Here is a 27,934-nt window from a genome sequence, read left to right on the forward strand (position 1 = left end):
TGGGCATGTGGTTGGCGGTCATATACGCGCCATTTCCAAGAGGGAAAAAAATTCTTCCAAAGGGCTTAGAAATGGCGAGTAAGGGGGCAAGTACACAACTTCAAATTGATCATGGTTGGTGAACCAGTTCTGGACCAGCGCAGCCCGATGGAAACTAACATTATCCCAGACAACAACAAACTTGGGCTGCTCTGGTCTGTCCTGTAGAACTGCATCATGAAGTGCGATTATGTGTTGCACATTACAGGAACCCAGCTTGGCATGATGGTGCAGTAGCCCTCGAAAGCTTATGGCGGCACACAAGGTGATATTTCCGGCACGCTGCCCCAGGACGTGCACATTTGCCCTTTGGCCAATTATATTACATCCCCATCGTCTATTTTTGCTAAGGTTGAATCCAGCCTCATCAATGTAAATAAATTCATGAGGCTGTGCAGCTCCATCCATGTCCAAGATTCTCATCTTGCCAGCCACTGGGTTCGAACTCAGAACCTTCTTGCTGTGAGGCGACCGTGCTAACCACTACACCACCGTGCCGCCTGTCCAAGATTCTCTGTAACAAAAAATACATATTGTGGATGGCATTACTCAAAGCACACAACTACAGTACTACACATACAGAACCGCCCCACCCCACCACACAGGTACCTATGTGGTACTGATCCAATGGTACATATTCATCTGTTACTGGACTGCACCCATTCTGTACTGTAAATGTAAAGGACTGTAACACTTACCTGTACATATTCATGTTGAAGTCCTTTGACCCTGGCACTGTTCTTCTGAAATGGGACCCTGTACAATTGCTTCATGGTCATGTTGTGCTTTACCAAGATGCGTCCAAGTAAGTGGTAATGCTTACTCGATTTATGTTGTTGAATACTTGCCTATCTGCAAGTATTTGTTGCCGTAGCTGGTGGAGACGGATTGCATTGTTTGTTCTGACTAGGTTCACAATGGCAAGTTCCTGCTGTTGGGTGAACAGCCGTTGGCATCCACCCCCAGTAGGTCTTCTAGCCATTCTGTAGAAAAATACAACCACAAATTGTTATTGGTTTGCTTCTTTTTTACAGTACTGTATATACTGTACTTTACTGTATATACCATACACAGTACTGAAACATCTCAACACGTTATCACAGTATGTTTCACAAAACTACCACTTTTGTTCGAAAAGGAGCATTAGCCACCCTGTAATAGAGTACATGTGATACGGTAATGTGATATGGTACAGTACTGTAAATACTCTAGATACAGTCTGAGTAGAGTAGAGAGTTGAAGACATATCTGTTTTCCAATCAGAATGTTCTTATTATGGATGAAACTGTGAAACAGCTTAGATTAGGGTGGACTCTCTGCCCAGCTTCCCTCACAGTCAGACCATGGTTTATGACATGGTCCACCAAAGTTGCTTTTATGTCATCAGAAATAATGGTCCTTGCATGGCCTCTTCGACCATGTCGTCATCATCGTTGTTGTTGTTGTTGTTGTCGTCGTCGTCCTCCTCCTCCTCCTCCTCTCTCTCTCTCTCTCTCTCTCTCTGTCTTCCTCTAACTCTGCCTCTAACTCTCCATGCTTGCAAAGTTCTCAAAATGGCTTCACTGAGGCCTTTTTGTAGCTGGCTGATTGGTGTTCAGTTTTGTAAGTAAGTATTTTCAGGTGTGTGTCTCAGTATTTTCAATTACCCAATGTGTTTTGTATTTTGAATAGATGTGTTTTCCCTGAGATTTCATTTTTGAATGAAGTGTCTTATGTATGAAATAGTGTGTAGTGTGCAGGAGCAAGTGTGTTGCAGAATTGCAACTAAAGTGCAAAGCAATGCTTTTGTTTAAGGTATGGTTACACTTTGTTTAAGGTATAGTAACAACAACTTCAAGTTATGTTACTTTGGTTTAAGCATGTGTCTATAGTGTTCAAGCAATGGGTAAAAACTGTAAATTTGAGGTGAGCTGCAACAGGGAGCCAGTGCAGGTCAGCAACCAGAGGGGTAATGTGGGAAGAATGAGGGAGGTTGTAGACCAGGTAGGCTGCAGTTTTCTGGATGAGATGCAGGGTTCTGATGGCAGAAGCTGGAAGGCCAGCAAGGAGATTGTTGCAGTTGTCAATGATACAAATGCACAAAAAGTGTATGTGACAAGCGTAAAGTGTATGTGATGGGTGTAAAAATGTAAGGAATGGGTGTAAAAGTGTATGTGATGGGTGTAAAGTGAATGTGATGGGTGTAAAGTGTGTGTGATGGGTGAAAAGTGTATGTGATGGTTGTAAAGTGTATGTGATGGGTGTAATGTGTATGTGATGGGTGTAAAATTGTATGTGAAGGGTGTAAAAGTGTATATGATTGGCGTAAAGTGTATGTGATGGGTGTAAAGTGTATGTAATGGGTGTAAAGTGTATGCAATGGGTGTAAAAGTGTATGTGATGGGTGTGAAGTGTATGTGATGGGTGGAAAGTGCATGTGATGAGTGTAAAAGTGTCTGTGATGAGTGTAAAATGTATGTGATGGGTGTAAACATGTATGTAATGGGTGTAAAAGTGTATCTGATGGGTGTAAAAGTGTATGTGACTGGCGTAAAGTGTATGTGATGAATGTAAAAGTGTATGCAATGGATGTAAAGTGAATATGATGTGTGGAAAGTGTATGTGATGGGTGTAAAAGTGTCTGTAATGTGTGGAAAGTACAGTATATGTGATGGGTGGAAAGTGTCTGTAAAGGGTGTGAAAGTGTATGCAATGGGTGTAAAAGTGTATGTGATGGGTGTAAAAGTATATGTGATCAGTGTATGGGTGTAAAAGTATATGTGATCGGTGTAAAGTGCATGTGGTCGGTGTAAAGTGTATGTGATTGGTGTAAAAATGTATGGGTGTAAAAGTATATGTGATCGGTGTAAAGTGCATGTGGTCGGTGTAGAGTGCTTGTGGTCGGTGTAAAAGTGGATGTGATTGGTGTAAAAGTGTATGGGTGTAAAAGTATATGTGATCGGTGTAAAGTGTATGTGGTCGGTGTAAAGCGCATGTGATCGGTGTAAAATTGCATGTGGTTGGTGTAAAGTGCATGTGGTCGGTGTAAAGTGCATGTGGTCAGTGTAACGTGCATGTGGTCGGTGTAAAGTGTATGTGATTGGTGTAAAAGTGTATGTGATCAGTGTAAAGTGTATGTGGTTGGTGTAAAGTTTATGTGATTGTAAACGTGCATGTGATCGGTGTAAAAGTGCATGTGATCGGTGTAAAGTGCATGTGGTCAGTGTAACGTGCATGTGGTCGGTGTAAAGTGTATGTGATTGGTGTAAAAGTGTATGTGATCAGTGTAAAGTGCATGTGGTTGATGTAAAGTTTATGTGATTGTAAACGTGCATGTGATCGGTGTAAAAGTGCATGTGATCAGTGTAAAGTGCATGTGGTTGGTGTAAAGTGCATGTGGTCGGTGTAAAGTGCATATGGTCAGAGTAAAGTGTATGTGATCGGTGTGAAAGTGTATGTGATTGGTGTAATAGTGTATGTGATCGGTGTGAAAGTGTATGTGATTGGTGTAATAGTGTATGTGATCGGTGTGAAAGTGTATGTGATTGGTGTAAAAGTGTATGTGATCGGTGTAAAAGTGCATGTGGTCGGTGTAAAGTGAATGTGGTCAGTGTAAAGTGCATGTGGTCGGTGTAAAGTGCATGTGATCGGTGTAAAGTGCATGTGATCATTGTAAAAGTGAATGTGGTCAGTGTAAAAGTGCATGTGGTCGGTGTAAAGTGCATGTGGTCGGTGTAAAGTGCATGTGGTCGGTGTAAAGTGCATGTGATCAGTGTAAAATTGAATGTGGTCAGTGTAAAGTGCATGTGGTCGGTGTAAAGTGCATGTGATCCTTGTAAAAGTGAATGTGGTCGGTGTAAAGTGCATGTGGTCGGTGTAAAGTGCATGTGATCAGTGTAAAGTGCATATGATCGGTGTAAAGTGCATGTGGTCGGTGTAAAGTGCATGTGGTTGGTGTAAAGTGCATGTGATCAGTGTAAAAAGCATATGGTCGGTGTAAAGGGCATGTGGTCTGTGTAAAGCGCATGTGGTCAGTGTAAAGCGCATGTTGTCGGTGTAAAGTGCATGTGGTCGGTGTAAAATGCATGTGATCAGTGTAAAAGTGTATGTGACCGGTGTAAAAGTGCATGTGGTCAGTGTAAAGTGCATGTGGTCGGTGCAAAGTGTATGTGATCGGGGTAAAAGTGCATGTGATCAGTGTAAAGTGCATGTGGTCGGTGTAAAGTGCATGTGATCAGTGTAAAGTGCATGTGGTCAGTGTAAAGTGCATGTGGTCGGTGTAAAGTGTATATGTTCGGTGTAAAGTGTATGTGGTCTGTGTAAAAGTGAATGTGATCAGTGTAAAAGTGCATGTGGTCGGTGTAAAGTGCATGTGATCCATGTACAAGTGCAAGTGGTAGGTGTAAAAGTGCATTTGATCTTCTGGTACTTTTGGAGCTGAATGTGATGGATTTTCCTTCTTTGGATCTGTTTTTCCTCTTTTCTTTTTTCAGAGAAATTCCCTGTATATGATCAGCTCTGCATTTTCTAATAAAACTCAGTTAATTCTCTCATCTGGGAATGAAATTGAGAAACAAGACCTAATAATGTTCCGGTACCATCTTTCTCTTGCTTATGGGTCTCTGTAAAGCTGCTGTCTCCCTCCTCCCTCTTTCTCCCTCTATCCCTCACTTCATCTCTCTCTCTCTCTCAGAGCTGAATGGTTCTCTTTGTTTAGTGTAAAGTATCACAGCTGATTAAATGAAGGGAATTAGAAATCAGGCTAACCCCCCCTGCCCCCCCGACACAAAAGCTTGTTTGCAGGAATGTGTGTATAAAGTGCATGAGGCTGTGGTGGTGTAACACTGCGATGTCTCTAATACAGTCTGACTGCAATATTTAAAAACACAATATATCACGAAAAATGTGTGTGTGTGTGTGCATATGTGTGTGTGTGTGCGCGTTACAGAAAACCCACAGTTTTATTTTTTATAGAAAAGCAGACTGAGTTTTATTTAGTATGTGTGTCGTTAGTCTCTACTGGAACACATTAACAAACAACTCGTACACAAAACAACGTGGAACACAAAAAGTCACTTAAAAGGAAAACAGAATAAAAACAACAATATAAATAAAACAAGCTCCACCTACTGCATGTAGATTCTCTAACACTTTGTATAATTTTTGTATATTTTTAACATATATAATACTACTAAATATAGACGAATGAACACTAAATTTAAAATTAGAAAAGAAATAAAAAAAAGAGAGAGTGAAAATATTAACAAGACGTCCGTGTCATAAATCATTAAATGTTCGTCGTCAGAGTCAAGGAAGGCACATCATGTGACTGGGTGCTCCACCCACCATATACAAGCTCCACCCCTCATTAATTCTGGCAGCTGTATTTCTGTCATTTATGAATGAAATTTTCATTTTAACCTTATACATTTTTTTTTTTAATGACACAAACATCTAAATGAGTTTCAGTGTACTGTAGGCACTCGTGGTTGGCATTTCACATCCTCTCTCACTGTTTACAATAAAACAACACAAAGTTGTTTCAGAAATGAAAATGGTTACAGTAATTTTATCATATCGACACATCGATACTGACATTAACATACACACAAACTCATTCATCACCAAAATGCAGTTCAGTGGTGGTCATGATGACAAACCCATCAACAGTCAAGGATTATAACAACAACAACAGTAAAAAGAACATGGCCTCGTTTTGGTTAATAAGAAAAAATTATTAATTCATAATCACTGTAATAATAATAATAATAATAATAATAATAATAATAATAAAGTTTGATGTATAAATGTGCAGTTAAAAATGTCCTTCAGAAACACTGACACTCAAATTCCATTCCACATGAGCAACAAAGAATGTCCTGTTTAAATGTGTGTGTGTGTGTGTGTGTGTGTGTGTAGCATCAACAGGCATGTGCGCTGTGTTATATTTGTGTCCTGTTAGACCCGCCCACCCATGTGTGATCATCCACAACAACAGTTAGACAAATATTCATCATCATCATCATGTTTGTTCTTTACCTGTGTGTGTGTGTGTGTGTGTGTGTGTGTGTGTGTGTGTGTGTGTGTGTGTGTGTGTTGCTAGTGGCCTCTCAAATGTTTTTCCCCATTAAAGTTGTGATCTGTGTGTCTGAGACAACACTGTTATCATCATCATCATCATCATCATCATCATCTCATTTCTCTTTCTCTTGTCTGTGCATGCACATGTGTGTGTGTGTGTGTGTGTGTGTGTGTGTGTGTGTGTTACGGTCGGGTCAGGGTGGTATACACAGGCTGTTCCCAGTGGGTGGGGCTATTCCCAGGGGCGGGGTCAGTGATGGCAGTGTAAATGGGCCTCTGGGCGGTGCTCATGTAGGAGAAGGCGGAGTAAAGCCCCGATTGGCCAGAGTGTGTGTAATATGATCCAGATGCTTGATGATCTCCGTATTCGGCAAAGGGTGCCGCCCTGGAAGCCAAAGATGGGAAGGCAGAGCCATAATGAGGCAGGCTGAGAGGTGTGTATGTGACATGCGCTGATGCTCCACCTCCTGATGTGGAAGCCCCGCCCACCGAAGCGTCAGCATTACCCGAGAAATGCGTCTCGCTCTTGATCTGTGGTTTCCCACCTTCTGAGCTCAGCTGCTGTTTTGACAGCCAGTAGGAGTAAGGAGAAGGAGACGGGGCGGGGCAGGAGGCAGAGCCTGAGCCTGATGGGTGGTGTCCATTAGGAGGCAGGTATTGGTCAAACTCATTGACATCAAACGGCTCCATGTTGGCCATCACTTCATGGCTGATCTCGCCGATGTCCACGTTCACGAAATCCAGGTGTGGCTTAGAGGAAGCGGCAGAAGCTGAAGAGGCAGAGCTTCCATCTGCCCCGACTCCCAGCCCTCTGGCCCCACCCTCTCTCTTCCCCTCACCTGATTTGCTGCCCTGGAGCTCTGTTTTGGGAGTAGTGGGAGGAGTTGGGGGGCTGTGGTTGGAACCTGAACACGGAGAGAGGAACAGATTTAGCTCGAGTTAAACAGTTTGTGTATAAAAGGAAACACTGTGTATGTGTGTAAGTGTGCAGTGTCTCACCTGCAGGGTGTGTGTGGTGTCCATCAGAGAGAGGAGACCCTGCCCCAGCACTGTGCCCCGCCTCGAGGTGGAGGCTCTTGTAGTGTGATTGGCTGTGAGTGACATCACCTTCAGAGTGGGCGTCGCTGTCAGTGCTGGATCCCGGCTTCCCGTTCTTCCGTCTCCTGGGTTGGTATTTATACTCCGGATAATCTTTCTTATGCTGCTTCCTCAGACGCTCCGCCTCCTCGATGAATGGCCGCTTATCATTCTCATTCAAGAGTCTGACACACACACACACACACACACACACACACACACACACACACACACACACACTATGTTGCTATATTTGCTCTATAGTTCATGAACACCCTGTGAAATGTCAATGTGCTCCTGTGTTTTTGTTGTGTGTTGTGGCCCAGTAAAGGGATGGGTGTAAATTTGATGTTTGCCTCACCCCAGTTTCCACTTCTGTACTTCACTGTGGGCGCACTTGGTGTTCTCGGGATCATACACATAACACTTTTTTCATATAAACATGATGCGCTGAATTACTGGCAGTTCTGTTTTTTTTGTTCTGAACAGAACATGTTCCAAAATAGCCCTGATTTGTCTCATGCTTGTAAATGTTTAGCGTTTAACGTTAAAGGGTTTAGCTTGAAGTGTAGCAGATGATTATTGTTCCTGCTGCTTTCAGCCCGTCCTGCAACTCATTTCGAGTGACTGCTGGTGTCTGTTACTTTCCTTATCATTCGTCTGAAGGCGTGGTGCCTAGGGACATTGCTTTCTTGTGACTTTATAGCTTTTTTCATCCTAGTGTTGTTTAATCATAGTTTCTCTGAGAACTTTATCAATGGCAACATGACACCAGGTACAGTACGTACAGACAACTTGCACAAGAACATTTTTCACAGCGTTTATATTTGGAACTTGATTTATTTTGATGTAATCTTGATATATTCATGCTGTATATGTAAAATAGCATCTACATATGTTTATTCTTAAGCAATTTTGTGTTTTAAACATCTAATAAACATAAAATAAACATATTCTTATGAATACATACACTTTTGTTCCAACTGTATTTTCAAATCAAATGATATTGTGTGTAAATGTGGAGTGGAAAAGCTGTCTGCACCGGTTTCTGAACACTTTCAATAGAGGATATGTCCAATCCCTTTACTGTACACGGCCAGATTAAACATGATAATAAACCCTCATTGTTTTTGGAATGTTGTGCTCAACGCTGCTGACTCCAGAACAGTGGTGTGTTCCAGTCTACTGATCAGTGCAGTACAGACAATAACCCCAGTTACAGCTTGACCTTTAACCCCACCAGGGGCAAAACACACAATAATTAACACATGCTGCTGAAGAGTTGTATACCCTGTGTGTTACTGTGGAGAAATGAGACAGACAGACAGACAGACAGACAGACAAACAGGAAGGCAGGCAGACAGACAGAGGAACAGACAGACAGGCAGGCAGACAGACAGGCAGGCAGGTCCTCACCTCCACAGTTTGCCGAGTGTTTTGCTGAGCTCAGCATTGTGTAGATGAGGGTACTGGTCCGCGAGTTTGCGTCGCGCAGCCTGAGCCCACACCATGAAGGCGTTCATGGGCCTCTTGACGTGTGGTTTGCTCTTGCTGCCTGTGTTGACACGCACTGGCATGGGCACGAGCGTCCAATCATACCCATTCAGAACCTGACTGACCGCCTCGCGGATGCCAATGGGGAAGCGCTCGTCCTCGTCATCTGATTTTACCGAGACTCCTGCGTGAGACAGTCCTGCCCCTTCCTCCTCTGCCCCACCTCCTGACACCAGCTGAGAGTCTCCTGTGTGACCCACCCGCCTCGGGGACACAGAGCCGCCATCATCCGACACTCCGGGACTCAACTCCACCTCTGACAGACTCTGTTCTTCAGCCGACATTTTCCACCCTCAGCAGGTGATCTGACCTGTTCACCACAATGATGAGTAAATCTCTCACTCTCTCTGACCTCTGACCTCTTCCTCAGGAGAAAAATCGACTGCACAGGGGATATTTTATCTCTGTTTCTGGGCTGATGGACTTTTATGAGGATGATGTGTCCATCCAGGTTCCTGATATGGTTCTCCTGGTGCTGTGGAAAGATGAGTCCATTCAGAAGCCAACTCACACTCACCTACAAGGAAACACAGATATATAAAGTGTTTGTGTAACACTTAGTTCATTATGAGATATTCCTAAAACTAAAGGTGCTAGCATGGGTCCTTCAGAGCAACGCTGTAGATTTCGACATGATGGAAACTTCTATTCATGCTGTTATAGAAAAATAATCAACTTCACTGCTGGGAAGAGTAAACACACTCCATCACACCATTCCAGTGTTGATTATTCTCCTCTAACAGCAAGTGGTTTATTCCTCTTATACCACATCACTTTGCCAATTTTTAACTCATTATGAATGATGTCTTACTTTTTATTTATTTATAGTTACAATTAATATTAATACGGTTAATATGGCAAAAAAAACCCACAGCGTGTCGTGTTCCTGAGAAACTGTAAAGAAATGTAAACTCCTCTGTCCGGAAGATATGAGAAAACTTAGTTACAGCTTCACCTCTGACCGTTACACAGCGCTCACACTGGGGACTCCTTCCAGAGATGATACACACACACACACACACACACACACACACACACACACACACACACACACACACACACACACAGTTCTCCTGACAGATCAGTGATTACACACATTTTATAAACCTGTTTATTATCAGTGGAGCATCTGCTGGACTCGCCCCTGTGAACGAGCTGTTACTATAGAAACCATAACGTATCAGAACGAGTGCATTAATATAAACCTGCACTACAGTCAGAGCTGCTGTTAGAGAGAATTAATCAACACTTTCTGACCTATCAGAGTGCAGAACTCAGCAGCACTGTGGAGTAAACAAAGTTAAAAAAAAAAAAAGAAAAAATCTATTCTATGTGATGTTGATTCAGAGAGAGATGATGTTCATTATTCCTGTATAACGGCGTCAACCTGCGGCCTGGGGGAAGTGTGTGTGTGTGTGTGTGTGTGTGTGTGTTATTCCGGGTTACTGTGTAAGGTTTAGCGGTTATTTCAGGCTCCCAGGAGAGCACGAGCAGCACAGCACTCCACTTCATGACGGCTAGACAGGATAAACACACACACACACTTGCCACACCCGTTCAGGAGGGCTCAATCGCACAGTGTTCAAGAGTTTGACATACTGCACAGTGTTTCCCCAGTGTACACACACACACACACACACACACACACACACACACACACACACACACACACCCATATTACCTTAATGAAGGGTGTGTTCATAAACTGATGTGCAGAATCAGCTGTGTGTTCAAACAGGAAACACACATGGATAATATTCACTAAAACATTATACACGCATAAATATTCATTATACACTTATTAATATTGTAATGCATTTGATTGTTTAATATATTAAGTAATGTGTAATTTAAGTACACAGCCCTGAATCATGTACCTGTTTAATGAGATTAATAAATTTAGACGACGGTTCCTGTCATTAATCAGTAAACACACACACACACACACACACACACACACACACACACACACACACACAGAGCTGATCAGTAATTACAGCTGGAACAGTTCCTGCTCTCATCCAGTCGCCATGTGTTACTGAGCACAGAGCTCACATTACTGCTGTCTACGGTTCAACACAGAGAGAGAGAGAGAGAGACAGATAGACAGACAGACGGGGAGAAGCATGTGTCTGTCTCATTTAAACAGTTCTTTAATCACAGACAGTGGATCAGATCACAGACACGTCATCCAATACGCACCGCTTTTAATTAAGCACATCAAAGCCTCTGTGTGTGTGTGTGTGTGTGTGTGTCTCTCTCTCTGTCTGTCTGTCTGTCTGTCTGTCTCTCTCTCTCTCTCTCTCTTTCTCAAGTCTGATATCAGGATTAGGGTTAATTTATTATTATTGAGTGACAGAGTGACGCTGCTGTGATGCCTACACAGAACCGTTGATGGTTCCTCCATAAAGCTCCACTGAAGAACTTTTTCAGGAACTCAGTGGAACCATGTCCCCTCAGAGCAGTCACTCACAGGTTCAGAACCCACATCGTTCACACTCATTCAGATCATGAGAGGAGTTTTACAGGACCCTGAAATATACTCTCTGAATGAAGAGCTCTTGAATGGTTTAATGTCAGGATAACAGCTCCATCGAGGGTCTCCCTGGAACTGGCTCTAAAAGGGAAGAGCTCAGATTTAGGTTTCTACACGGAACCTCTCAGAGGGACGAAGCAGAGTACAGATTCGTGTGATTATTTGGGTCTGTTCTTTTACTCAGTCCAGGGGCGATTTCTCAGAGACAACAAGGGAAGCCGAGCTTCCCCTAAAATTCTCTCCCCAAACTGCGGCATCTATGACGTTAAATTCTCATTAAAACAATAACTTGCATAACATAATATATGCCCAAGATTGTATTTACGTTCATAACTATCCTGTAACTTATTTGAGTGATGTCTGACGAACTTGCAGTTCACTACAAGAATCACCTTTGCTGCCAGGCTGTAACCAGCGTTGCCAGATACTGCTGACATTTTCCAGCCAAAATATGTTCAAAACCCGCCAAAATGCACTTAAAACCACCCAATCTGGCAACACTGGCTGTAACCTTTCTTATTTCAATGGGCTCTATGGCTGGCAGCCGGGTATCCATTGCAGTCTATGAGAGGGCTCTGAACAGCCAATTTCGGCTAGTTGTTATTGGTTAAATTCGACAAAATCGTCACTTCCAGGGAAGCCGGGCTTCTCTGGGACTAACGAGACAGTGGGAGGGACAAGAAGCCGGGCTGATGAAGGATTATTGGAGGTAGTGTTTGAAAGACATGAGGAGGGCGGGCTCTGTGCTTCAGCGTCGGTGAGGAACACGGAAGTATGATCAGTCAGTCCCTAGCGGATGTCGAGAAAGTGTAGTCGTGTGCCAAAGTGCTGTCCGAATTTCTTTTCATATAAACATTATTTCTCATTGATGTCTCTGTACATTACTCTGTAAATAAATGTAAATATTACTCGTTGTGCTCCGTTAACTTTCATCCATTCTATCAGTTTGATCATTCGTGAATTCACTCGTTTATTTCATTTGTAGTTCAATCTGGTTGTAGGCTAGCTTGAGCCTTATTGGGATCTGCAGTGCTAGCTGCTAACAGAAATCGGTGAAGTCTCTGGAAAGCACAACCAGCTGGTATGACAGGGTCACAGACCATTTTCTGGAAAAGGAGCAGAGGGCAGAATTTGTGTATAAATAGTGTGCATCATATAATGTTCATGAATCTGAAGTGTGTATATTGTTCAGTAATGTTAAGAGAATGGTGGGCTCTGTGTTATAGGTTATACCTGGGTATAATATTCAAGGTTCTGTATGTTGCATAGCCTACCTGGTTATGAATTTCCAGACTGTGTTGCAGAAGATGTTCAAGGATGTGTTGCACAGCTGGGTGTTGTGGTAAAGACTCTGTGTTGCATATCAGGGTATGATGTTCAAGGCTCTTCGTTGAATAGCCAGTGATTTTTGGATGTTTGATATTTTTGATTAAGGATATGAGGCACTAGCCTGGCAAGCCAGACTATAACATTAAATGTACAAGCAAAAATACTTTCTGCCACTAGGTAGGGTTGTCTAGTTCACTATGCTAATGGGGCACACCTTTCTATGCTTTGATATCCGGCCTACAGGTTTTACGATGAATGCATAAAATGGGCTTCCCCTGTTTTAAAAACCAGCAGCCGCCACTGACTCAGTCATAGAACTGGCCCTGTTCCAGAACCCTGACTCTGCTAACAAGAGCAGGTCCAATACCCAGTGGTGTGGGTCTAACGAGAACCCGCAAGAGTGAGAACCACAGAACCCCTGCGGTGTGGAATCAAACTGCTCAGTGGACAAAACTGGACATGAGAATGACAGCTGTACCTGAAGAAGTGTAAGAGAATAAAAGTGGGCATGGCCTATAGCTGTAATCTGACCTGTCTCAGGTGTGTTAGAGGACGTCCAAATAAATCTAATCTCACCTCATCTAATTTATTGAAATCGGTTCACTCACTTCAGCACACAACGTGCAAACTTTCATTATAGCTCCTAAACAGTAACACACACACACACACACACACACACACACACACACTGTACACAGACATCCTCATGGGTCAGATCCACATACCCCTCTTTATTCACACGTCATTTCCATGGTTACGCTGGGCTACAACCTGGGGCTCTTAGTAAACAAATAATACACAGTCGTGGTTCTGTACCAGGAACATGGCTGAGGTTCTGCAGGTGAGTCTCCTGTGCTCTCTCTCTCTCTCTCTCTCTCTCTCTCTCTCTCTCTCACACACACACACACACACACACACACACACACACACACACACACACACACTTCTCAACCCTAACACACACACTAACACACACTGCTCAACACTAATACACACACTAACACACAATAACACACTTCTCAATACACTCACACACACAATAACACACACTAACACACAATAACACACTTCTCAACACTCACACACAATAACACACTTCTCAACACACACACACACACACAATTACACACACTAACACACAATAACACACTTCTCAATACACTCACACACACAATAACACACACTATCACACAATAACACACTTCTCAACACTCAAACACAATAACACACTTCTCAACACACTCACACACACACTAACACACACACTAACACACAATAACACACTTCTCAACACTCACACAATAACACACTTCTCAATACACTCAAACACACAATTACACACACTAACACACAATAACACACTTCTCAATACACTCACACACACAATAACACACACTATCACACAATAACACACTTCTCAACACTCAAACACAATAACACACTTCTCAACACACTCACACACACACTAACACACACACTAACACACAATAACACACTTCTCAACACTAACACACAATAACACACTTCTCAACACTAACACACAATAACACACTTCTCGACACACTCACACACAATAACAGACACTGACACACAATAACACACTTCTCAACACTCACACACAATAACACACTTCTCAACACTCACACACAATAACACACTTCTCAACACACTCACACACACACTAACACACACACTAACACACAATAACACACTTCTCAACACACATACACACAATAACACACAATAACACACTTCTCAACACACTCACACACAATAACACACACACTAACACACAATAACACACTTCTCAACACTAACACACAATAATCACTTCTCAACACTAACACACAATAACACACTTCTCAACACGAACACACAATAACACACTTCTCAACTCTCACACACAATAACACACTTCTCAACACACTCACACACACACTAACACACACACTAACACACAATAACACACTTCTCAACACTAACACACAATAACACACTCACACACAATAACACAGACACTCACACACAATAACACACTTCTCAACACACTCACACACACACTAACACACAATAACACACTTCTCAACACTCACACACAATAACACACTTCTCAACACTAACACACAATAACACACTTCTCAACACACTCACACACAATAACACACACTAACACACAATAACACACTTCTCAACACTCACACACAATAACACACTTCTCAACACACATACACACAATAACACACAATAACACAAAATAACACACTTCTCAACACTCACACACAATAACACTTCTCAACACTCACACACAATAACACACACACTAACACACAATAACACACTTCTCAACACTCACACACAATAACACACTTCTCAACACACATACACACAATAACACACAATAACACACTTCTCAACACACACACACAATAACACACTTCTCAACACTAACACACAATAACACACTTCTCAACACTCACACACAATAACACACACACTCACACACAATAACACATTTCTCAACACTCACACACACTAACACACAATAACACACTTCTCAACACTCACACACAATAACACACACACTAACACACAATAAGACACTTCTCAACACTCACACACAATAACACACTTCTCAACACACACACAATAACACACACACTAACACAATAACACACTTCTCAACACTCACACACAATAACACACTTCTCAACACTAACACACAATAACACACTTCTCAACACTAACACACAATAAGACACTTCTCAACACTCACACACAATAACACACTTCTCAACACACACACACACACACACAATAACACACACACTAACACAATAACACACTTCTCAACACTCACACACAATAACACACTTCTCAACACTAACACACAATAACACACTTCTCAACACTAACACACAATAACACACTTCTCAACACACTCACACACAATAACACACACACTCACACACAATAACACACTTCTCAACACTCACACACAATAACACACAATAACACTTCTCAACACTCACACACAATAACTCACACACTAACACACAATAACACACTTCTCAACACACTCACACACAATAACACACACACTAACACACAATAACACACTTCTCAACACTAACACACAATAACACACTTCTCAACACACTCACACACAATAACACACACACACACAATAACACACTTCTCAACACTCACACACAATAACACACAATAACACACTTCTCAACACTCACACACAATAACTCACACACTAACACACAGTAACACACTTCTCAACACACTCACACACAATAACACACTTCTCAACACACTCACACACAATAACACACTTCTCAACACTCACACACAATAACTCACACACTAACACACAATAACACACTTCTCAACACACTCACACACAATAACACACTTCTCAACACTCACACACAATAACACACAATAACACACTTCTCAACACTCACACACAATAACTCACACACTAACACACAATAACACACTTCTCAACACTCACACACAATAACACACACACTAACACACACTAACACACTTCTCAACACTCACACACAATAACACACTTCTCAACACTAACACACAATAACACACTTCTCAACACTAACACACAATAACACACTTCTCAACATTAACACACAACAACACACACTTCTAAATACCCACACACACCAGCTCACATTTCTCAACAATAACATAGACTTCTCAACACTCACACACAATAACACACTTCTCAACACTAACACACAATAACACACTTCTCAACACACTCACACACAATAACACACACACTAACACACAATAACACACTTCTCAACACTCACACACAATAACACACTTCTCAACACTAACACACAATAACACACACACTAACACACAATAACACACTTCTCAACACACTCACACACAATAACACACACACTAACACACAATAACACACTTCTCAACACTAACACACAATAACACACTTCTCAACACTAACACACAATAACACACACACTAACACACAATAACACACTTCTCAACACACTCACACACAATAACACACACACTAACACACAATAACACACTTCTCAACACTAACACACAATAACACACCTCAACACTAACACACAATAACACACTTCTCAACACTAACACACAATAACACACACTTCTAAATACCCACACACACCAGCTCACATTTCTCAACAATAACATAGACTTCTCAACACTCACACACAATAACACACACACTAACACACAATAACACACTTATCAACACACTCACACACAATAACACACACACTAACACACAATAACACACTTCTCAACACTAACACACAATAACACACTTCTCAACACTAACACACAATAACACACCTCAACACTAACACACAATAACACACTTCTCAACACTAACACACAATAACACACACTTCTAAATACCCACACACACCAGCTCACATTTCTCAACAATAACAGACTTTTCAACACTCACACACAATAACACACACACTAACACACAATAACACACTTCTCAACACTCACACACAATAACACACTTCTCAACACACACACAATAACACACACACTAACACACAATAACACACTTCTCAACACTAACACACAATAACACACACTAACACACAATAACACACTTCTCAACACTAACACACAATAACACACTTCTCAACACACTCACACACAATAACACACACACACACAATAACACACTTCTCAACACTCACACACAATAACACACAATAACACACTTCTCAACACTCACACACAATAACTCACACACTAACACACAGTAACACACTTCTCAACACACTCACACACAATAACACACTTCTCAACACACTCACACACAATAACACACTTCTCAACACTCACACACAATAACTCACACACTAACACACAATAACACACTTCTCAACACACTCACACACAATAACACACTTCTCAACACTCACACACAATAACACACAATAACACACTTCTCAACACTCACACACAATAACTCACACACTAACACACAATAACACACTTCTCAACACTCACACACAATAACACACACACTAACACACACTAACACACTTCTCAACACTCACACACAATAACACACTTCTCAACACTAACACACAATAACACACTTCTCAACACTAACACACAATAACACACTTCTCAACATTAACACACAACAACACACACTTCTAAATACCCACACACACCAGCTCACATTTCTCAACAATAACATAGACTTCTCAACACTCACACACAATAACACACTTCTCAACACTAACACACAATAACACACTTCTCAACACACTCACACACAATAACACACACACTAACACACAATAACACACTTCTCAACACTCACACACAATAACACACTTCTCAACACTAACACACAATAACACACACACTAACACACAATAACACACTTCTCAACACACTCACACACAATAACACACACACTAACACACAATAACACACTTCTCAACACTAACACACAATAACACACTTCTCAACACTAACACACAATAACACACACACTAACACACAATAACACACTTCTCAACACACTCACACACAATAACACACACACTAACACACAATAACACACTTCTCAACACTAACACACAATAACACACCTCAACACTAACACACAATAACACACTTCTCAACACTAACACACAATAACACACACTTCTAAATACCCACACACACCAGCTCACATTTCTCAACAATAACATAGACTTCTCAACACTCACACACAATAACACACACACTAACACACAATAACACACTTCTCAACACACTCACACACAATAACACACACACTAACACACAATAACACACTTCTCAACACTAACACACAATAACACACTTCTCAACACTAACACACAATAACACACCTCAACACTAACACACAATAACACACTTCTCAACACTAACACACAATAACACACACTTCTAAATACCCACACACACCAGCTCACATTTCTCAACAATAACAGACTTTTCAACACTCACACACAATAACACACACACTAACACACAATAACACACTTCTCAACACTCACACACAATAACACACTTCTCAACACACACACAATAACACACACACTAACACACAATAACACACTTCTCAACACTAACACACAATAACACACACTAACACACAATAACACACTTCTCAACACTAACACACAATAACACACTTCTCAACACTAACACACAATAACACACTTCTCAACACTAACACACAATAACACACACTAACACACAATAACACACTTCTCAATACACTCACACACACAATAACACACTTCTCAACACTCACACACAATAGCACACACTTCTAAATGCCAACACACAGTAGCATACACTTCTCAACAAAAACACATACTTCTCAATACTGATGCACACTAACACACTACTGAACACTAACTCACAGTAACACACACTTTGAAACACTAACACACACTTGTAAACATTAACACACTGAAACACGAACACACACTAATACACACTTCTAAAAATTAACTCACACTAACACACGTAAATACAGACTCATTCTCACACACTTCTAAACACAGACTTACACTAATACATGCTTTTAAACACTAACACTCACTAACACACACTTCTAAACACAGACTTACACTAATACATGCTTTTAAACTCTAACACTCACTAACACACACTTCTAAACACAGACTTACACTAATACATGCTTTTAAACACTAACACTCACTAACACACACTTCTAAACACAGACTTACACTAATACATGCTTTTAAACACTAACACTCACTAACACACACTTCTAAACACAGACTTACACTAATACATGCTTTTAAACACTAACACTCACTAACACACACTTCTAAACACAGACTTACACTAATACATGCTTTTAAACACTAACACTCACTAACACACACTTCTAAACACAGACTTTCACTAATACATGCTTTTAAACACTAACACTCACTAACACACACTTCTAAACACAGACTTACACTAATACATGCTTTTAAACACTAACACTCACTAACACACACTTCTAAACAGACTTACACTAATACATGCTTTGAAACACTAACACTCACTAACACACACTTCTAAACACAGACTTACACTAATACATGCTTTTAAACACTAACACTCACTAACACACACTTCTAAACACAGACTTACACTAATACATGCTTTGAAACACTAACACTCACTAACACACACTTCTAAACACAGACTTACACTAATACATGCTTTTAAACACTAACACTCACTAACACACACTTCTAAACACAGACTTACACTAATACATGCTTTTAAACACTAACACTCACTAACACACACTTCTAAACAGACTTACACTAATACATGCTTTTAAACACTAACACTCACTAACACACACTTCTAAACACAGACTTACACTAATACATGCTTTGAAACACTAACACTCACTAACACACACTTCTAAACACAGACTTACACTAATACATGCTTTTAAACACTAACACTCACTAACACACACTTCTAAACACAGACTTACACTAATACATGCTTTGAAACACTAACACTCACTAACACACACTTCTAAACACAGACTTACACTAATACATGCTTTTAAACACTAACACTCACTAACACACACTTCTAAACACAGACTTACACTAATACATGCTTTTAAACACTAACACTCACTAACACACTTCTAAACAGACTTACACTAATACATGCTTTGAAACACTAACACTCACTAACACACACTTCTAAACACAGACTTACACTAATACATGCTTTTAAACACTAACACTCACTAACACACACTTCTAAACACAGACTTACACTAATACATGCTTTTAAACACTAACACTCACTAACACACACTTCTAAACAGACTTACACTAATACATGCTTTTAAACACTAACACTCACTAACACACACTTCTAAACACAGACTTACACTAATACATGCTTTGAAACACTAACACTCACTAACACACACTTCTAAACACAGACTTACACTAATACATGCTTTGAAACACTAACACTCACTAACACACACTTCTAAACACAGACTTACACTAATACATGCTTTTAAACACTAACACTCACTAACACACACTTCTAAACACAGACTTACACTAATACATGCTTTTAAACACTAACACTCACTAACACACTTCTAAACAGACTTACACTAATACATGCTTTTAAACACTAACACTCACTAACACACACTTCTAAACACAGACTTACACTAATACATGCTTTTAAACACTAACACTCACTACTAAACACAGACTTACACTAATACATGCTTTTAAACACTAACACTCACTAACACACACTTCTAAACACAGACTTACACTAATACATGCTTTTAAACACTAACACTCACTAACACACACTTCTAAACACAGACTTACACTAATACATGCTTTGAAACACTAACACTCACTAACACACACTTCTAAAACTAACACACAACTTTAAACACAAGTCCACACTTCTGAATATTCACACACTCGGAGTGTGGACTCACACTAGGAGCGATTTCCTCGTCCCACTCCTGAGGGTAACTGCCCCCTCCCCCCTCTGCACTCGTTCTGGTCCCGAGTGTGTTTGCGTCATCACCGTGCAGCGTCACTCACCCTCTGTCATTCACACGCATCAATAAGGTGAGATTCAAACCCATTATCACCCCAAACATTTTCCAGAGAAGTGAAACGTGAGCGCTGTAGGGCTCGAGTTCCGCGAGGTTACTGATCACTACGGGCCCAAGTGAAGCACATCGAGTGCCAGACGCAGCGATCGCACTCCTCAAACGCACTGCACTTCAGGGCTCAAACACACTCGGGTGTGGCTCAGATCACCTCGTGTCAGTACACCTGAACACACACCTGAACACACACATTAACACTGACACACACTTTAACACAGATTAACACTAACACTCTCTAACACACACATTAACACTAACACACACTAACACAGAGATTAACACTAACACACTCTAACACACAGATTAACACTAACACACTCTAACACACAGATTAACACTAACACACTCTAACACACATTACCACTAACACACTCTAACACACACATTACCACTAACACACTCTAACACACACATTAACACTAACACACTCTAACACACACATTAACACTAACACACTCTAACACACACATTAACACTAACACACTCTAACACACACATTAACACTAACACACTCTAACACACACATTAACACTAACACACTCTAACACACACATTAACACTAACACACTCTAACACACACATTAACACTAACACACTCTAACACACACATTAACATTAACACACTCTAACACACATTAACACTGACACACTCTAACACACACATTAACACTAACACACACTAACACAGAGATTAACACTAACACACTCTAACACACACATCAAAACTGACACACATTCTAACACACATTAACATTAACATGCACTCTAACACACATTAACACGAACACACACATTAACACACATTAACACTAACACACAATCTAACACACACTAACACTAACACACTCCAACACACACACACCTAAACACAAACTCTAACACACATTAACACTAACACACACTCTAAAACATATTAACACTAACACACTCCAACACACACATTAACACTAACACACACTCCAACACACACATTAACACTAACACACACTCCAACACACACACCCCTAAACACAAACTCTAACACACATTAACACTAGCACACACTCTAAAACATATTAACACGAACACACTACAACGCACACATTAATACTAACACACACACTCCAACACACACATTAACACTAACACACACTAACACACACACCCCTGAACACAAACTCTAACACACATTAACACTAACACACACTAACACACACACCCCTGAACACAAACTCTAACACACATTAACACTAACACAAAATGTATCACACACATTAACACTAACACACACTCCAACACACACACCCCTGAACACACACTCTAACACACATTAATACTAACACACATTCCAACACACACATTAACGTTAACATACAGTCTAACACACACATGAACACTAATACACATACTCGAACACACACATTAAAACTAACACACATTCTAACAAACACACACATACATTAACACTAACACATGCATTAACTCTAACACACATGAACAGTAACACACACATTAACACTAACACATACTCAAACACACACATTAACACTAACACACACTCCAACACACAAATTAACACTAACATACACTCCAACACACACATTAACACTAACACACGAACAGTAACACACACATTAACACTAACACATACTCCAACACACACGAACACTAATACACATACTCGAACACACACATTAAAACTAACACACACTAACACACATTCTAACAAACACACACATACATTAACACTAACACATGCATTAACTCTAACACACATGAACAGTAACACACACATTAACACTAACACATACTCAAACACACACATTAACACTAACACACACTCCAACACACAAATTAACACTAACATACACTCCAACACATACATTAACACTAATACACATTTGAACATACACACACACCCGAGTTCACACTCCAACACATGCATTAACTCTAACACACACGAACACCCACATTAACAGTAACGCGCTCTCTAGCACACACCTTAACACTAACACACACTCTAACACACACACCCCTGAACACACACTCTAACACACACATTAACATTAACACACAGTCTAACACACACATTAACACTAACACACACTCGAACACACAAATTAACACTCGCACACACTCTAACACACACATTAACAAACACTCTAACACACGCATTAACAGTAACACGCACATTAACACACACACACGTTAAAACTAACACACACTCAAACACACACATTAACACTAACACACACCCCAACACACACATTAACACTAGCACACTCTCTAACACACAGATTAACTCTAACACACACACATTAACAGTAACACACTCTCTAACACACAGATTAACTCTAACACACACAATAACACTCACACACACAATAACACTCACACACACATTAACACGTTAAAACTAACACATTAACACTAACATACACTCTAACACGCAATAACTCTAACACACACATTAACACTCACACACATTAACACACACGTTAAAACTAACACACACTCAAACACACACATTAACACTAACACACACCCCAACACACACATTAACAATAACACAGATTTTAACACACAGATTAACACTAACACACTCTCTAACACAAAAATTAACACTAACACACACTCTAACACACATTAACACACACACTAACACTAGCACACACTTGAACACACACATTAACACTCACACACTAACACACAATAACTCTAACACACACATTAACACTCACACTCTAACACGCAATAACTCTAACACACACATTAACACTCACACTCTAACACGCAATAACTCTAGCACACACATTAACACTCACACTCTAACACGCAATAACTCTAACACACACATTAACACTCACACTCTAACACGCAATAACTCTAACACACACATTAACAGTAAAACACACTCCAACACACACATTAACACTAAACACACTTTAACCCACAGATTAACGCTAACACACACTCGAATACACATATTAACACTAACACACATTCTAACACTGCCACCCGTATCCCGCTGCACCAAAGTAGTTCCAGGCCCGGTTCGGAGCTGCTGTCTAATCTCAAACCAGTTCATTGTGTTTTGACAGCCAAAGAACTGGCTCTTGACCAGGAAAACTGGTTCCACAGCAGCACCAACTCTTTTCTGGTCTAGAACCAGAACGGCTTATGTCAGGAGCTGGGGCCCGGGTTCACATGACCAACAAGACCAGCTAAAACTTTCTGACCAACATTTTTAAAGGACCAGAACTAGTGTAGAGTCCATTCTGACTAATCTGAAGAAGAAGAAGAAGAAGAAGAAGAAGAAGAAGAAGAAGAAGAGATGATGTCGCCTGTCACTGTCGTTGTGTTTGGTGGTAGCAGGGCGGGGTAGAGCTGGAAAAGTGCAGATATGTACAGTGACGTAATGACATGACACTTTAACCCGAGGAAAAGCAAAGCAGTCCTGAAAAGGTTCACAAGTTGAACCAGATGTGAATCAGCACTAACATCAGCGCACTACTAGCACCTGGATCACGCTGGTGGAAAGGAGGAGTGTGTGTGTGTACTGGGGTCTCGTGCACGCTCCCGCCCTCCCTCTCCCAAACAGAACTGCTCTTGTGCCTTCATAAACTTACACTCAGGTCTTTTTTCCCCTTAATACACACATTTCAGCACAAAGCCGCCGTTTTCCCTGAGTTTACTGCAGAAAGGGTCCGGGTCACGTGACACAATAATCATCCGACTTTAACCGGAGTCACAGAATCACCGGGAACTCGCACACCGCAGTCAGAACACAGGCTACATATAATAAACAAATTATTATTATTATTAGTAGTAGTAGTAGTAGTAGTAGTAGTAGTAGTAGTAGTATATAAACAATAAACAAAATCCTCTTGCTACAATTTCTTTCTACACAAGATTCATGTGTGTGTGTGTGTGTGTGTGTGTGTGTGTGTGTGTGTGTGTTCTCGTGCGCATGTTTTCCATCACCCTTTGCCTATTTGTCCCCGTTTATAATCATGCTCCGCTTAGCAATAATTTGCCCCTAATTCCCTCATGCCACAACACACACACACACACACACACACACACACACACTCAGAAGTAATACTGCTGGAATTCAGAATCTTTAAAGCGCGACAGTTTACACTACACTTACACACAATACACTACACAGGTCATAAACAGGTTATTAACAGGTTATAAACAGGTTATAAACAAGTTATAACAGGTTCTACAGCAACATTAAAAACACAGTTACCATCATCATGAAAAGCACGACCTGTCCTTCCTGCCCCTGTGTGATACTTCACCCGACACACACCAGGGAGACAGGAGGTTCTAGGAGGAGAGAAACGCTGTCCCGGGCACTGGGATAAAACCGCGACCTGTCAGGAGATTTCGCGCACACTGTGACGTCATAATGTGGAGTTCGACCCACACACTGCGGAGTATGATGAGTGTAAAATATTTCTGTTAAGTCTAATCCCAGTGACGATGGAGTGATGAGCCGCAGAGCGGCAGGAGGAGGGGAGTGGGGAAGGGACGGACTTCAGCGCCTTTAAACCAAAAAAGTATTTTATTACAGAAAAATAAAAAAAAGAATAATAATCACAGCAATAAAGTTTCATTATACAATTCATTTCCTGGAGGGAAAAAATGTGTTCAATTCAATTAACCCGGCGGGAGTGTTCCTGTAAACACTGATCCCCGAAAAATGCACTTATATCTCAAAATTAAACAAACAAAGAAACAAACAAATAAATAAACACACAAATAAATCAATATCCGACCCTTCCTGTTATCAGCTGTCTGAAGTCACATGTTAGATGCTCAAACAGATAAATAGACAAACAAATAAATACCCAACTTTTCATTTATGGAAACTTTTAAAACAACATACAAGCGCTCTACTGTCTGTTTATTTATCTATTTATTTATTTGCATTTGATTCGTCCATAAAAGTTTGTTTGCTCCTTTGAGAGTTTCAGTAAACTTTCTAATCTCTGATTAGAGCAACAACAACAACATTAATAATAATAATAATAATAATAATAATAATAATAATAATAATAATAAGCACCTGTTGAAAGACTAAAACACGCGATGTGTAAAACATAAACATGATTAAATATAAAGTAGACTCTCTCTTACTCTGTAACGGCGCTGCACCGGAATCACGGCGAACGCGCGCGCGTGTGTGTGTGTGTGCTCTCGTCCGCTCACGCGCTCTCTCTCTCTCTCTCTCTCTCTCTGAGCGGCTCGCGCTCCTGCGGCTGTGCGGAATGAATGGCTGCTCTGTGTCGCGCGCTCAGCAACTTAAAGACCCCGTTGTGTGAGGAGAGAGAGAGAGAGAGAGAGAGAGAGGGAGAGAGAGAGAGAGAGAGAGAGAGAGAGGGGGGGGAGAGAGAGAGGGGGGGAGAGAGAGGGAGGGGAGAGAGAGAGAGAGAGAGAGAGAGGGAGAGAGAGAGAGGGAGAGAGAGAGGGAGAGATAGGGAGAGAGAGAGAGAGGGGAGAGAGAGAGGGAGAGAGAGGGAGAGAGAGGGAGGGGGGAGAGAGAGAGAGAGAGGGGAGAGAGAGAGAGAGAGAGGGAGGGAGAGAGAGAGAGGGAGGGAGGGAGAGAGAGAGAGACGGAGAGAGAGAGAGGGAGAGAGTCGAATGATGTAAAAAAAAAAAACGCGCACGCGCTGTTGCCCTGATGCCCAGCTGGGCGCTGATTGGCTGCTGCCGCTCCTCCTCGTTGTCCAATCACAGTCCGCCATTCTGCTGAGAAACATCGAGTGAATGTTCTCCGCGCGCGCGCACACCCACGCACAGTTTCATTTACAATTCGATTGTGGGGAAATAAACTAACGAATTGTTCGTACTGTGACGTCATTACGGTCGGAATCACTTCATTAAAGCATTATAATAAAAATCCTTCACTATGGCACAGGAATAAACACTCAGTCAGGCGCTCGGGGTAAAGATCAGGTGTCCAGACGAACACATCAGTGACTCGGGTTTATTAATCTGATCCAGTACTCATAAATCATTTATTCTCTCAGTGATGACGTCATCAATGCGCTGCTGATTGGTGAGTGAGGTGATTGTGATGAGTGTCTCGGTGTCGGTGGGACTGCGCTGAGCTTCACCATGTGATTGCTAATATTTATAGCGACATGGAACTGGAACACTACGGTGTTTATACACAGTGTACAGTCAGGGTGAACTCCGTAAACACCCTGTCAGTAATACTGGGGACTCACTGAACACTCTGTCAGTAATATTGGGGACTCACTGAACACTCTGTCAGTAATATTGGGGACTCACTGAACACTCTGTCAGTAATATTGGGGGACTCACTGAACACCCTGTCAGTAATATTGGGGACTCACTGAACACCCTGTCAGTAATATTGGGGACTCACTGAACACCCTGTCAGTAATATTGGGGACTCACTGAACACTCTGTCAGTAATATTGGGGACTCACTGAACACTCTGTCAGTAATATTGGGGACTCACTGAACACTCTGTCAGTAATATTGGGGACTCACTGAACACTCTGTCAGTAATATTGGGGGACTCACTGAACACCCTGTCAGTAATATTGGGGACTCACTGAACACCCTGTCAG

The 27,934-nt window shown here is 41.1% G+C and overlaps 1 protein-coding gene across 2 annotated transcripts; it reads right to left on the reverse strand.

Annotated features, from left to right (window-relative positions):
• Window positions 1-5,008: 5,008 nt before the first annotated feature.
• Window positions 5,009-26,593, reverse strand: LOC132870497 (transcription factor Sox-10-like). 2 transcript variants are annotated; one of them, XM_060904156.1, is made up of 4 exons: window positions 26,472-26,593; window positions 8,593-9,205; window positions 7,099-7,361; window positions 5,009-7,004 (listed from the first exon to the last, which is right to left on the reverse strand). In XM_060904156.1, the coding sequence occupies exons 2-4, from the start codon at window positions 9,012-9,014 to the stop codon at window positions 6,283-6,285; spliced, it is 1,407 nt and encodes a 468-aa protein (XP_060760139.1). In that variant the 5' UTR covers window positions 9,015-9,205; window positions 26,472-26,593; the 3' UTR covers window positions 5,009-6,282. The 2 variants fall into 2 exon arrangements, with proteins under 2 accessions (XP_060760139.1, XP_060760138.1); XM_060904155.1 differs by having other exon boundaries at window positions 8,593-9,247.
• Between the last annotated feature and the right edge of the window lie 1,341 nt (window positions 26,594-27,934).

The sequence above is a fragment of the Neoarius graeffei genome, chromosome 22 (assembly GCF_027579695.1).
Source record: "Neoarius graeffei isolate fNeoGra1 chromosome 22, fNeoGra1.pri, whole genome shotgun sequence".
Lineage (NCBI taxonomy): Eukaryota > Metazoa > Chordata > Actinopteri > Siluriformes > Ariidae > Neoarius > Neoarius graeffei.